The sequence below is a fragment of the Oncorhynchus gorbuscha genome, linkage group LG05 (assembly GCF_021184085.1).
Source record: "Oncorhynchus gorbuscha isolate QuinsamMale2020 ecotype Even-year linkage group LG05, OgorEven_v1.0, whole genome shotgun sequence".
NCBI classification, from domain to species: domain Eukaryota; kingdom Metazoa; phylum Chordata; class Actinopteri; order Salmoniformes; family Salmonidae; genus Oncorhynchus; species Oncorhynchus gorbuscha.
The window spans coordinates 17,396,108-17,411,189 of NC_060177.1; the positions used below are offsets into that span (position 1 = coordinate 17,396,108).

Here is a 15,082-nt window from a genome sequence, read left to right on the forward strand (position 1 = left end):
TGCAGAACAATGTTTGACTAAAATGCACATAAAACCATTACTCTGTCCGAGAGCAGTAGGACATTACACTGTCTGAGAGCAGTAGGACATTACACTGTCAGAGAGCAGTAGGATATTACAGTCTGAGAGCAGTAGGACATTACACTGTCTGAGAGCAGTAGGACATTACACTGTCTGAGAGCAGTAGTACTTACACTTGAAACACAGTTGCCTCTCCCCAAGATGCTTCTGTTTATTCAGTTGCACATCGAACATTCAATTCAGAAAAACATTTCTGATATCTTCAATTCTGAAATCTCCCACTCCGGCAAAGCTCCCGTTTCCCTTTTCACCAATCCTGTTTAGTGACACACGTTTCTGGAGTTGACTTTGGAAAGCCTTGACTGTAAACCATTGACAGCACAGGCAGCGTGGAGAGCCCAGCCTCCCTACAGAGTAGTTGTAGTGAGTGAGGGGACCAGGAACAGCTGGTAGTCAACCAGTCTGCTCTATCGAAGCCTGCAAGAACATTCCTTTCTGAGTTCAACAGGAGAGAGATGACCCTCTCCATTGCCCCTGGATGTCCCAGTGCAGGGTAGAGCATGCACAGGGAGGGACACTGAGGTACTGTGGAACAGCATTAGCAAACGGCTCAGTCTAATGTATTAGGAGGTGGCTGGATATAGTGCTGTTCTTCAAAACAATTCAGTTAATAGTCAGAGATCAGAGGAGCCAGAGATGGTATAATATAGTATAACATACTGAGGGTTTAATGCTCAAAAGATATAAATATAACAAAACAAAAACTTTTGATTATATGTTTTTGTGCAAAATTGTCTGTCTGATTCAGTCAAAATATTAGCTCTGAGTAATTTGATGATTGATGGATGGAGAATACATTTCCTGCAGCATGGTTTATTGATCAACAGAGACACTACAGGAGCAATAAACATGGAACAGTGAAGTGTTAGGGAATATTTTATTTAAGTACAATACAGAAAATTAGTGGTCCGAAAAGAAAACGTGTATTTTGTGCCCTTGTCATCACGCCAGGCAGAGAGAGAGTAACATTAAGAAGAGGATTATCATGACACAATCATTCTAGGCTCTATGAGACACACTCATTGTAATCTTCAGCTGGAGATGAAGGCTCCAGAACAGGATCTTTATGAAGGCTTTAAAGTGCAAAGCATGTTTCTCTTTAGGGATGACAATGCACGCTCACAATGACTTTCTCAAGTATATAGCTCTATAGCTCCGTGCATCCTGGAATCAAGTTGAATAGGAAGAACAGAGTATAGAACAAACATCAATATTGTCTTTTCCATGATAATGTGCATTCAAGTCTATGAGGCCCAGCTGGTGAGAACCCCCCCCCCCAAAGTTGCCTTTAAAATAAAAAATCCACATCCATCTTCCAGTATGCTGTACCTGTTTCCATTCTGCTGTACCTGTTTCTAGTATGTGTCCAGTATGCTGTACCTGTTTCCAGTATGTGTCCAGTATGCTGTACCTGTTTCTAGTATGTGTCCAGTATGCTGTACCTGTTTCCAGTATGTGTCCAGTATGCTGTACCTGTTTCCAGTATGTGTCCAGTATGCTGACCTGTTTCCAGTGTGTCCAGTATGCTGTACCTGTTTCCAGTATGTGTCCAGTATGCTGACCTGTTTCCAGTGTGTCCAGTATGCTGTACCTGTTTCTAGTATGTGTCCAGTATGCTGTTGCTGTTTCCAGTAATGTGTCCAGTATGCTGTAGCTGTTTCTAGTATGTGTCCAGTATGATGTAGCTGTTTCCAGTGTGTCCAGTATGCTGTACCTGTTTCCAGTATGTGTCCAGTATGCTGTACCTGTTTCTAGTATGTGTCCAGTATGCTGTAGCTGTTTCTAGTATGTGTCCAGTATGCTGTAGCTGTTTCTAGTATGTGTCCAGTATGCTGTACCTGTTTCTAGTATGTGTCCAGTATGCTGTACCTGTTTCTAGTATATGTCCAGTATGCTGTAACTGTTTCTAGTATGTGTCCAGTATGCTGTAGCTGTTTCCAGTATGCTGTACCTGTTTCTAGTATGTTGTACCTGTTTCTAGTATGTGTCCAATATGCTGTACCTGTTTCTAGTATGTGTCCAATATGCTGTACCTGTTTCTAGTATGTGTCCAATATGCTGTACCTGTTTCTAGTATGTGTCCAGTATGCTGTAGCTGTTTCTAGTATGTGTCCAGTATGCTGTAGCTGTTTCTAGTATGTGTCCAGTATGCTGTACCTGTTTCTAGTATATGTCCAGTATGCTGTACCTGTTTCTAGTATGTGTCCAGTATGCTGCAGCTGTTTCCAGTATGCTGTACCTGTTTCTAGTATGTTGTACCTGTTTCTAGTATGTGTCCAATATGCTGTACCTGTTTCTAGTATGTGTCCAATATGCTGTACCTGTTTCTAGTATGTGTCCAGTATGCTGTACCTGTTTCTAGTATATGTCCAGTATGCTGTACCTGTTTCTAGTATGTGTCCAGTATGCTGTAGCTGTTTCCAGTATGCTGTACCTGTTTCTAGTATGTTGTACCTGTTTCTAGTATGTGTCCAGTATGCTGTACCTGTTTCTAGTATGTGTCCAATATGCTGTACCTGTTTCTAGTATGTGTCCAGTACGCTGTACCTGTTTCCAGTATGTGTCCGGTTTGCTGTACTGTAGGTCTTATGGAGGTTTACCAGGTCTATACCCCTCACCCTCTCACTTTCCCTGTGTGGAGAGCCTGTTGAGGCAGGCCTGACGGAAGGTTGGTCGGTCCCTCATCTCCAGCACATAGTCTCTCACCATCTCCATGAACATGGGGGGCCACAGTTTGTGGAGGGACTCCCTCTTCAGGTTGGTGTCAGATGCCCTCTGGACCTGAGCCTGTATGTACTGTTCCATCACGGCTCCGCACTCCGATGACGACTCCATAGCACCCTCCTGAGGAGATCCAGGGAACAGAGGACTGTTAGCTTTGCCACTGATGAGAGGAAGTCTCCATTGATCATCCTATTGGATAGTAATCATGTTACATTGTAAATCAGTGATCCTCAATCCTTCTCCAGGAGAGCCACTGTCTTCAATACTTTTATTGGCTAAATCAGGTGTTTCACGGCTCAAGGATCACAGCTGTAAATGTATGAAACATGCCCTCAATAAAGCTGCTACAGTATGAAGCATCAGGTATACATTGACAGGTAGTGGTGATGTCTACAGTAGCAGAGTGAGTGCAGCCAGTCTATCCTGGTCCCAGATCTCTTTGTGATGGAAAAGATCTGGGACCACCAGGCTAGACTGGCTGCTTCCACTCTGCTACTGCAATCATCACCACTGGGACCAGGCTACAGACAGAGTGATAGTCTGAGAGTGCTGACCTCTGGGCTCTCCGCTCCCACACTGCAGCAGTCTCTACTGGGGTAGTTGAACAGGGCTCTGCTCAGGCCCTCTCCCAGCAGCTTGCCGTTGTCACGCAGCTCCTCTGGGCTCAAGCCTGCACGGCGCCCACGCCCCTCTAACAGAAACTGCAGCTGACGCTTCCTAGAGAGAGAGAGGCAGGGAAGGAGGGAGAGAAAGAGAGAGAGAGAGAGAAAGAGGGGGAGAGAGAGAGATTGAGACAAGGCAGAAGTAGTTTTGGGGGTGGGGGTGCTGTGTTGTATTTTACGTCCATATCGGTCCGCTAATACAAGACCAGCAAAGGCCCAGCACACTCCTTTTGTGTCATTTTTTACCCTAAATGTATTTGAGTGTTTACCAGCATTTGTAACTTGAGTCTGATGATTATCTGTACAAAACAGTTCATCTGAAAATGCTTGTGGAATATAAAAATACATGGTTGATATATGTTTTCCAGTTTCTTGAAATACTTTGCAAATATATACATGTACATATTTTTTCATACTAGTCCCGTGGGAATCAAACCCACAATCCTAGCATTGCAAGCACCACGCGCTACCAACTGAGCCACATCATCACATCATATCATCACAAACCACTTGATGTGTCAATGTACTCAATTACTGTATTGTGCATTGTTCTTCTTCATGGTGATGGAAAGTCTACAGGTACAAACCTAGATGACCAGCCTATGTACTATACAGTAATGTACAAAATCTTTAATTTGATGTGGATGTTTTGTGTCCTTACCCATAACCTTTCACCATTTGATGTAAATGTTTGAGGACAGTGTTTTGTTCATTCTGGATTCTATTAGAATGACATCATAGAGAAAGGGAAAGGGCAACAAGTCTTACAATTCCAACTATTGAATCCTGCAAGATACTGTTTTTAATTATACTACCTTATTTGCCAAAGCGGAAGTGCTGAAAAAATGTTTTTGCCCACGCTACAGATGTCTATATCGGTCCGCTAATACTAGTAAAGGCCCAGTGCACTACTTCTGTGAAAAAAATGTTTGTTCAAAAAATAGTTTTTCTTAATTAATGTTTGTTTTTTAAAATCAGATTTTTCAGGGGGTGCTGCAGCACCCCTACTTCCAGCGGCTATGCAAAGGGGACAGGTGAGTTAGACATGTCTGGGGCATCAGGGCATCCAATAGGGGCATCCACTGCCAGGGACAGTGCCATCGTCAAAGAAGGGAATAACAAAGTATCACAATACACGTTTCGACAAATAGTAATGACATTCACTCAGTGCTCCGCATTAACACATCTGTCAAGACTGGTATCAGATACTATTACAGTCGTGCCGACATGAATTCCATGGAAGCCAAGACAAACAATTACTTTACGAACAATGAATTGGGATTTTTTAAATCAGTTCTTTGTCAGTCGTATAGTTTTCAGCAGCAGGATTGGTACAGATGTAACCAGGATGAGAACATTAATAAAGGATGTTAGCTACATCAAACGTCCCTGTCCATCATTATTCATCTCATGAAATTCAGCACTGCACCAACATGTTCCAAACGCGGGTGCCAGAACTCTGGAATAGTCATTGAGAAGGAGGCTGCAGGCTAAAATACCTACTGGGATAAGTGTGAGTGCTTGTGTCGGAGACAGAGAGCCTGAACACTGTATGTATAGGTGGGCAGAGGATCAACTGAGTGGTGTGTATCTATCAAACAGGCCCCATTCAGCATAGCTGAGCATGTACTCTACTGTATAATGATACTGTACAGTAGAGTGGAGGTTGAACACAAACAGCCCAGTATAACAGCCAACACCATCAACTTAATTCACTGAGAAGAAGGATGAACCACTCCTACATTGGGTTCAGGACTCCTTTCTGGCCTCCAGTAATTAGTATTGTATCACAGACATGAATGTCAAAACTATCACATCATGGTTCATACAACAGGACAAGCTGTCCTCCCCAAAAATTGCCTATCTTCAGAGGCCTTTTAGCCTTCACCCATGTTCAACGACTTTTGATTATGACTTGGTCCTCAACCGCAATACACCAAAAGCATTATAGCCATCATAGCCTTTGCTCTGGCTACCTTCACAGCAATATCTGCCCTACCCATGACCATATGTGTTCCCTCATGGATTGTCCAAACCTAACTATGACTGTATAATGTATAGCTCGGGGTTATACATGTCTGTACTGGATCTGAAACCATTCACTGATGACTGTAGTGAACTCCCATCTTAATTATTACAGGAATACACTGGAAGGACCAAACTACAGGAAGTAGTGTGAGAGCACTGTGCAGAGGCTGAGAGGGGAAAGTTTAGACATGATTTTATATGGAGGGTTAAACCTTAATCAAATACAGACATATTACTGGACTTAAAAGGTTAGGGCTTTTGCAGAGTAGGTCAGTGGGCTCAGTTGGGGGGAAAAGGATGAATTCCATAAGGCAGCTCAAGGTAAAGTATTGTTTGATACTCAGACATTTCTTCCATGCTCTGCTCTAGAAGGCCCAGGGGTGTTGTGGGTAATCATACAGAGTGAACCTGAAGGGACAGACTAGGGAAGTGAACTAACTGCCATGCTCGTCCATTTCTCACAGCAAACGCTAAAAATGGCAGCTGCTAGGGACAGACAAGCACTGGCCTGTCATCTCAAGGCTTCACACAGACAGAGATATACAGTACATTTACAGTACATTACACTTACCTGCGGCACACACACATGCATACATAAATACACATTCAAAGACATTCAAAGACTAATATATTAGTCAGATACACATTACACACAAAATGCTCTGGCACTCATTCAACTTCTCAGAACCTATTTTGCAGTGTACCAAGTGTATTGTGATTCATAGAGTGGAATTAATTCAAGCCAACAGGGAAGTAGGGAGACTTATGATATGAATAACCTTAGGCTACATGTTTGATCTCCATGGAGTGGCCATCACATCAATTGTTTTGTTTTGGATTAAAGCATTGGCTAAATGGCATATATTATTGTGTTTTCTATATCGGGCGTCAGTGAGTGTGAGTTATTAAAGAGGAACTGGAAGCCAGCAGAATGGCAGTTGGCCTTTTGTTTGCCAATTAACTTTTTATAGTATTCTCCTGACAGACAGGTCTCTGCTCGGGGCACTGAGAGAGACGCCACTACAGCAGGGCTGAGGAGGCGTGATCCCTTCAGTTCAATGGCATGTTTTGCTTTGCTTGGCGGTGTTTCAGTGACCAAGTGATATAGTTTAAGAGCTGTTGGCTGGGGAGAGGAATGGGAACGTGAGGAAGATGCCAGCTACCCACCCTACCACCGGGACCCTGCTTCCAACCAACTCCCTAAGGCTCCTTGATGTCATGCTTTATCTATCCTTCACACGCAGACTCATTAACATACGTACACACAGACACACACACAAGCACACACCCACACAGTACACAAACTCATAAACACACTCAGACAGGTTCTCTAGGTTACAGTGAACACACGTAATTAAAGTAATATTTTTGTTTGGTAACCTGAGTGAGCGCTGTGTGTTAGTCAGTGCCAGGTACCAGGTGTACCAGGTATCAAACTGTGGCCATATCCAAATACTCATACTTACATACTACATACTTAAACTGCATACTATGTACTCATCATTGGATACTATTTAGCATGTACTGTAGAATATGAATGGAGTTATAGGCCTACTCAGGCTGGTTACAGGCAGACTATCAAATTGGACCTCTACTGTAGTCCTTATAGCCCATCTATCCTATTTAAAAAGAAGACAGAAACAGATAATTTGGTTAAATTTCAACATATTTATTAGTGAAACTAAAGTGCTGTAACATATATAAGTTAAATTAAATAGCTTAGTACACACACAGAAACTTTTCAAATGTTCAAATCAAAAGACTATTGCACAGAAAACCGTTGGGTGCGTCGCAAATTCAGAACCGTTGGACAGCAGCATAATAAACTAAAGCACTTATCATTGGGAATGATCCATAAATGAAATAATTAAATAGGTAGCCACGCCTACAAAACTAAAACCATTCAAGTGTTTAATCAAAAGGCCTGACTAATATGACATCAATACCGCAGCCACATCCTGAGTCCACGGTGCCGACACATTAACAAATCAAAAGATGGTTTAATATTTAGTTTAAAAGCTCTGACGAAGGCCAAGAGAACAATAAACACTTTTCAATGAAAAAACAGAAAGCCACTTAAAAAATTAAAAAACTACTTCTGTTTTCAAAGATGTATGCAATACTAATTTTAAGGAGAAGAAAAATGACTTAGCTTACATTTGAACAACACTGCAGAAGTTTCGCTATTCGGCATCTTCCCAATTAAGTAGCCTAGTCTTGTTGTTTGGCTACTTGAAGAGAACTAGGGCATCACCCCCAGCCCACCTCTTCCAATGCATTATGGAAAAGTGAAAAATCTAATTCTACTAGATGAAGAACCAAAAGAAGTATAACATCCTGGCATTTAAACCATAATAGATTTTTGGAAATTCACATACTCTATTTTCGCATACTGAGACCGCGACATGAGGATTGCGTTGTTTCCCGTTATTCATTGATTTCGGTAGCATTTCCCCATATCTAATTGATTAGCTGTTGTTAAAGCTGAAAAGAGCATGGCATCCGGGCATTTAAAGTATACTCGATTTTCAAAATGACGTATACTTTTTATTTTTTTGCATACTCTAACGGCCTACTATTTAGGATGCAAGTATGGGTATGCAGCACCTTGCACAAGCTGGTCAAGGGTGCACCTTAGCCACACTCAAGGTCCTCAACGATATCATAACCGCCATCGATAAAAGACAGTACTGTGCAGCCGTCTTCATCTACCTGGCCAAGGCTTTCGACTCTGTCAATCACCACATTCTTATCGGCAGACTCAATAGCCTTGGCTTCTCAAATCACTGCATCGCCTGGTTCACCAACTACTTCTCAAATAGAGCTCAGTGTGTCAAATCGGAGGGCCTGTTGTCCGGATATCTGGCAGTCTCTATGGGTGTGCCACAGGGCTCAATTCTCGGGCTGATTCTTTTCTCTGTATATATCAATGATGTCACTCTTGTTGCAGGTGATTCTCTGATCCACCTCTAACGACACCATTCTGTATACATCTGGCCCTTCTTTGGACACTGTGTTAACAAACCTCCAAACGAGCTTCAACACCATACAACACTCCTTCCATGGCCTCCAACTGCTTTTAAATGCAAGTAAAACTAAGTGCATGATCTTCAAATGATTGCTGCCCGCACCCTCCCGCCCGACTAGCATCACTACACTGGACAGTTCTGACATCTACAAATACCTAGGTGTCTGGTTAGACTGTAAACTCTCCTTCCAGACTCACATTAAGCATCTGCAATTCAAAATTAAATCTAGAATCAGCTTCCTATTTCGCAACAAAGCCTCCTTCACTCGTGCTGCCAAACATACCTTCGTAAAACTGACTATCCTACTAATCCTTGACTTCGGCGATGTCATTTACAAAATAACCCCTAACACTCTACTCAGCAAACTGGATGTAGTCTATCACAGGGCCATCTGTTTAGTCACCAAAGCCCCATATGCTACCCACCATTGCGACCTGTATGATCTCGTTGGCTGGCCCTCACTGCATATCCGTCCACAAACCCACTGGCTCCAGGTCATCTATAAGTCTTTGCTAGGTAAAGCCCCGCCTTATCTCAACTCACTGGTCACCATAGCAACACCCACCCGTAGCATGCCCTCCAGCAGGAATATTGCACTTGTCATCCCCAAAGCCAACACTTCCTTTGGCCGCCTTTCCTTCCAGTACTCTGCTGCCAATGACTGGAACAAATTTGAAAAATCTCTGAAGCTGGAGTCTTATATCTCCCTATCTAACGTTAAGCATCAGCTGTCAGAGCAGCTTACCGATCACTGTACCTGTACATAGCCAATCTGTAAATAGCACACCCGACTACCTCATCCCCATATTATTACTTACCCTTTTACACCCCAGTATCTCTACTTGCACATCATCATCTGCACATCTATCACTTTGCTTTATCATGGCCAGGTCACAGTTGTAAATGAGAACTTGTTCTCAACTGGCCTACCTGGTTAAATAAAGGTGAACAAATATATATATATATAAAATTCAGACACGGCCTGTGTGTGTCAGTCAGTGCCAGTTACCATGCACTGTGGGTAGGGAGCTCACCTGGACTCCTCCAGCAGTACTAGCAGGCGGCAGCGTGGTGTCTCGGTGGCAGCAATATGACCCAGCGTTCCAAACAGACGCTCTGCAGAGATCACTTCATTCATGGTCACCTGATGCACACACACACCCAATATAAATACACACACATACACACACATGCGCACACACAAGAGAAAATAAAAAGGGCATCAGCTAACACGTTGTTCAGAACATTATAGCACAAAGATGCTGAAAGACAAAACATGTTAGATTTTTTCTGAGTGTGTAGGTGGACCTGACCTCCAGGTTGTTGATCTTGTGCAGGTTGAAGTGGTGCAGGCGGTAGATGAGGAAGGATCTCCACAGGGAAAGGCTGACTACAGGGTTCCCCTCTGGGTGGATGGTCAGCTGGTCCAGACGTCTCACCTGGGCCAGAGCAGCCAGCTGGGGAAGACGGCAGACGTTGGTCTCCAGGAAAATCAGGTGCTGTATGGAGGATACCATAATAAGTCAGGAAACCAGTCAATGAGTGGCCATATCAGTATCCTATTGGCTATTGAGAACCCTCAGTTTAGAACTCCAACAGAGACCATGTGTTACCATGGTGAGAATATGACTAGCCAATGAGAAGACTCTTTATTGAACAGTATGTAATTTGTAGTAAATGTGTTCTCACAGATAGGTTGGGGAACTTGACCCTTATGCGTGGCAGTGTTGGCACGATCGCATCAAAGTGGATGTAGCGGAAGGCTATGACAGTGACGGCCCCTGCAGTCTGGACCCCCCAGCCTCTCTCCAGGGCCTCCAGGGCCCCGAGGCCGAACAGGCGCAGGGTTTCCCCATCCAGCTCCGCCAGGTGGCTGTCTGACAGGGAGAGGCTCTGCAGGCTGGCACCCCCTGCCTCAAGGAGCCTGGAACACACAGAGAAACAGACAGTCAGCACACACACCTGTGAGGATGATTTGTTAAGGAGGGTACCCAGTCCCACCTAGCTCCCCCCCCCCCGGTAATTTGAAACATGATGGTGGCTCCCTAGGTACATTAAGTAATACCCACCTGGCCAACTCTCTACCCACCTGGCACAGTCACAAGTTTCCAGGATCCTCTGGACTATCATTAAGAAAAAGATATCTCAGTTTACATGTGTCTGAAGAAGTGGGCCAATCAGTGGAGGGGAAAGAAACAGCAGTGAGAGGGGTTATCAGATTTAAGTGAATGTAACATTTGTCTTCAATGCTGACTAATTGCTCTCTATTCTCTGTCACAACAGTTGAAGTGCCCTTCCCTGATAAGGAGTCGTGAGAGTAGAGAATCAGGATGAGTCTCAGGGAGACATGATCTCTCTGTCCCTGTTGGAACCTCACTAGCTGCCCTGGGTCTCTCTGCCTTCTCTCCCTGCCTCCCAGTCTGCTGACACTCAGGGGACCTGCTGCATACCAGAGGATCATAATGCTCCACGGACCAGCAGTCCACACCAGCCATTAGAGTTCACCCACCAACAACCTAATCAGTTTATTCATATTTCACACCCCATTAGAATGTAATGCCGCTGATCATGGGAAAAGAAAACACAAGGGAGGACTAATCCTGACACTATTGGAGCTGTAATCCTATAGGCCAAGTCTTGTTGGGCTGATTGTTACAGAGTCAGGGGAGTGAAACAAGGCTTCTTTAAAAAGCCATCGCTGTTGTCACACACCAAACCTGATCCCCTGGAGGTCACTTCTCTCTCTCTAGAGGACTGAGGACCGACACCTTTTCCTCCTCTCATATCTCTGTCTGCTGCACCTTTTAGTGCATCTAAGACCTGGCAAGATGCTGTCCAGGTAAGCAGAGACAAAGAACAGAGAGGAATCAAGGAGAGTGATCTGAGAACCTGTGAGAAAGGCTTTGTACTGTGAGCAAGAACAGGAAGAAGAGATGATACAAAGATGGTCAGACAGGTGTGCTGACCCAGAAAGAGAGGGCTGAAGTGGGAAGATTCTGGTACAAATTAAAATGTTGATTGACTTGTGATTATCATGTAATAACCATGACAGGACATTCTAAAGACCACTATCAAGGCTGTGGTTGTAGAGGGACAGAAGAGAGCAGTTTGTTAACAAGCTGCAGGGTTACAGGTCTAGAGTTGACTCCAGCCCTAGGAGAAAGAAAGGTGAATGTGAGCCAGAGGGATTCAGGACACCAGGTTTAAAGGTCACATAGCTACAGTGAAGCTAAGCTATGTATTGGCCACCATGACTACTGTGTCTCTATAGGACCACCTGTGTGTGTGTGTGTGTGTGTGTGTGTGTGTGTGTGTGTGTGTGTGTGTGTGTGTGTGTGTGTGTGTGTGTGTGTGTGTGTGTGTGTGTGTGTGTGTGTGTGTGTGTGTGTGTGTGTGTGTGTGTGTGTGTGTGTGTGTGTGTGTGTGTGTGTGTGTGTGTGTGTGTGTGTGTGTGTGTGTGTGTGTGTGTGTGTATGCATGCAAGCGTGCGTGTGTGTGTGTGTGTGAGTGAATGAGAGTCAGTAAACTGCCCATGGCTGCCTCAGTTCAGTCATTAACACCTGCTGTAATAGTCCATTTTCCCTCAGAGTTTTAATAACCTGGGAGAAAACCCAACCTTAACAAAACAACCCAGGAATTACATTAGCTAATTAACCTCCAGATAATCCTAACATTCAGTACGAGCCGATTCCAAAAATCCAGCAGTGACTGACAGACTAGCGTCTGACTCAATCATGGAGAACAATTTTCCTAGCAGGCCGTGTTGCTAATCTAAGACGACCCACCATGCGGTGGGTGAAAAACCCAATCTTAATCAAACAGTGTCGCGTTTCAAGGAAGCGCCGTGTCTGACACCGAGGGGCAGGCGAGGAACGTGAGGGGTGATGACTGGTGATGTAAGAGCAAGGGGGTACTACTGGCCACACGGAGGAAAGTATCTCGTCCAGGGAGCTACTAGCTGGAGGTCTCCTCATGCACAGACACACGCACACACACACACTGGGAGACCCAGGCCTCACGGAGCAGAGCGGAAGTCTGGGCCAGCGATAGACCAGACAAGTGAAAGACGGTGCTAATCTTCGGGACACGCCACACCTCTTAGAGGTGGCTTTGCCAAAGGTACTAAATCAAAAGCAGTTGGACAGACAGACAGAGACAGACAGAGAGGGATAGTGAGATAGAGAGAGAGACAGAGACGAGAGCGAGAGAGAAAGAAAGAAAGAAAGACAGACAGAGAGAGAGCGAGAGAAAGGAGACTGGGTAATATGTAGATAGAGTAAAGAAGAGTGATGGTAACTTTTCATCCCTTTCTGGGGAAGTCTGGAAGCATGCCATCAGCCCACTCTGCACTGTGTCATGTATTGTTCCTGGTAATCACTCTTGATAGACTGCCAGGTGCCTCCAAATCCCCTCCTGAAACACTTAAGAGGAAGATGAGACATAAAGATGATCAAACTGAGGAAAGTCTAACTGTGGAAAACATTTCCTGATGTGTTCAGCATTTCAATTATCTGGACCTAATCCAGCAGGAGCTTCAAAACAATGTCTGCCATGAGCCTACATGTGTCTAGCTATGATAGCACCACATAAGGAACATGGTTATTTAGCTTGTCATGATGTGAGAAGAACCTTTGAAAATGTTCTAAACTGAAAGAAAAATGTAATTGTTCAAGCAATTTCTCTATTAGCATGGTAGCAGGTCTGTACAGTGTCTGCAATAAAGCATGAAAATGATAGTCAGAGGAGTTGGCTAGAGCTGACACAGATCTGGAACCAGGCTATTTCTGTATGTCTCTCCTGGCATGATGTAGACACAGATCTGGAACCAGGCTATTTCTGTATGTCTCTCCTGGCATGATGTAGACACAGATCTGGAACCAGGCTATTTCTGTATGTCTCTCCTGGCATGATGTAGACACAGATCTGGAACCAGGCTATTTCTGTATGTCTCTCCTGGCATGATGTAGACACAGATCTGGAACCAGGCTATTTCTGTATGTCTCTCCTGGCATGATGTAGACACAGATCTGGAACCAGGCTATTTCTGTATGTCTCTCCTGGCATGATGTAGAGTAAGATCTGGAACCAGGCTATTTCTGTATGTCTCTCCTGGCATGATGTAGACACAGATCTGGAACCAGGCTATTTCTGTATGTCTCTCCTGGCATGATGTAGAGTAAGATCTGGAACAAGGCTATTTCTGTATGTCTCTCCTGGCATGATGTAGAGTAAGATCTGGAACCAGGCTATTTCTGTATGTCTCTCCTGGCGTGATGTAGAGTACGATCTGGAAAATAGGCTATTTCTGTATGTCTCTCCTGGCATGATGTAGAGTAAGATCTGGAACCAGGCTATTTCTGTATGTCTCTCCTGGCATGATGTAGAGTAAGATCTGGAACTACGCTATTTCTGTATATCTTCAACATGATGTAGAGTAAGATCTGGAACTACGCTATTTCTGTATATCTTCGGCATGATGTAGATGTAAGATCTGGAACCAGGCTATTTCTGTATGTCTCTCCTGGCATGATGTAGAGTAAGATCTGGAACTACGCTATTTCTGTATATCTTTGGCATGATGTAGATGTAACATTTATTGAATAAAGTGTTATGGTTTATTGAAGTGTTTCTGAGTGGTGGTGACATCAGATTCTCTCGCTCATTCCCACACTTCTCTCATCACTTCTCTCTTCTCTCGCTCATTCCCACACTTCTCTCATCACTTCTCTCTTCTCTCGCTCATTCCCACACTTCCTTCTCTCATCATAAGTAGAACTTAAAGATTGATGTGCTTGCCCCTCCACCTGCTTGGAGACCCAGCGTGCCGCTGTATTAATGAATATATACATAGCATGTGGGCACTGATGTCTCCTCTCTAACTCTCTGGCCAGCCCCAATATTGGATTTCTAGGTAATAACTCTTCCCTCCTGTCATATCTCAAGGGAACCGAGAACGAATAAATGTTCCTCCAGTCTGTTCACAAAGGAATATAAAACAGAGGCTACTATCCAGCAGTCGGACAGGCACGGGCACACCCGCGCGTTCCTGATGTGTTTAGCATTTCAATTATCTGGACCTAATCCAGCAGGAGCTTCAAAACGATGTCTGCCATGAGCCTACATGTGTCTAGCTATGATAGCACCACATAAGGAACATGGTTATTTGGCTTGTCATGATGTGAGAAGAACCTTTGAAAATGACATGAGACACACACACACACACGTTTCTGCATGCGCACACGCTAACACACACACTCACGAACAGACATTCACACACACACAAAATTTGCTAAGCACTCACAGAGACAACCATTCTCCTAATCCATCTCTCATCCTGACACACTAAAAGGGGTTCCCTCCTTCCTCCATTCTAAACGCACTGTCAACATTTGCTCCTGTCTTAATTCTTCTCCAGCTCAGGTCGGGCTGCTAATGCCAAACAGAGATGACAACATATGTTTCCTTTTACCTGCTGAGGGGCAGGGGCCCATTTCAGTCAACCCATATCATTTACCACTCCAGCTTGGTGTGGAAAGGGGAGCTTGAAAAGGCCATTGA

At 44.2% G+C, this 15,082-nt stretch overlaps 1 protein-coding gene across 1 annotated transcript in view; it reads right to left on the reverse strand.

Annotated features, from left to right (window-relative positions):
• Positions 1 to 947: 947 nt before the first annotated feature.
• LOC124035421 (leucine-rich repeat-containing protein 49-like) overlaps positions 948 to 15,082 on the reverse strand; it is a 42,808-nt gene continuing 28,673 nt past the window's right edge. The window contains exons 8-13 of the mRNA XM_046348870.1: positions 10,214 to 10,448; positions 9,838 to 10,023; positions 9,559 to 9,668; positions 3,360 to 3,522; positions 2,341 to 2,925; positions 948 to 2,238 (exon numbers count right to left, since the gene is read on the reverse strand). Of these exons, the coding sequence (XP_046204826.1) occupies positions 2,704 to 2,925; positions 3,360 to 3,522; positions 9,559 to 9,668; positions 9,838 to 10,023; positions 10,214 to 10,448 (916 nt within the window). The 3' untranslated portion in view covers positions 948 to 2,238; positions 2,341 to 2,703. The remainder of the gene's footprint in view (positions 2,239 to 2,340; positions 2,926 to 3,359; positions 3,523 to 9,558; positions 9,669 to 9,837; positions 10,024 to 10,213; positions 10,449 to 15,082) is intronic.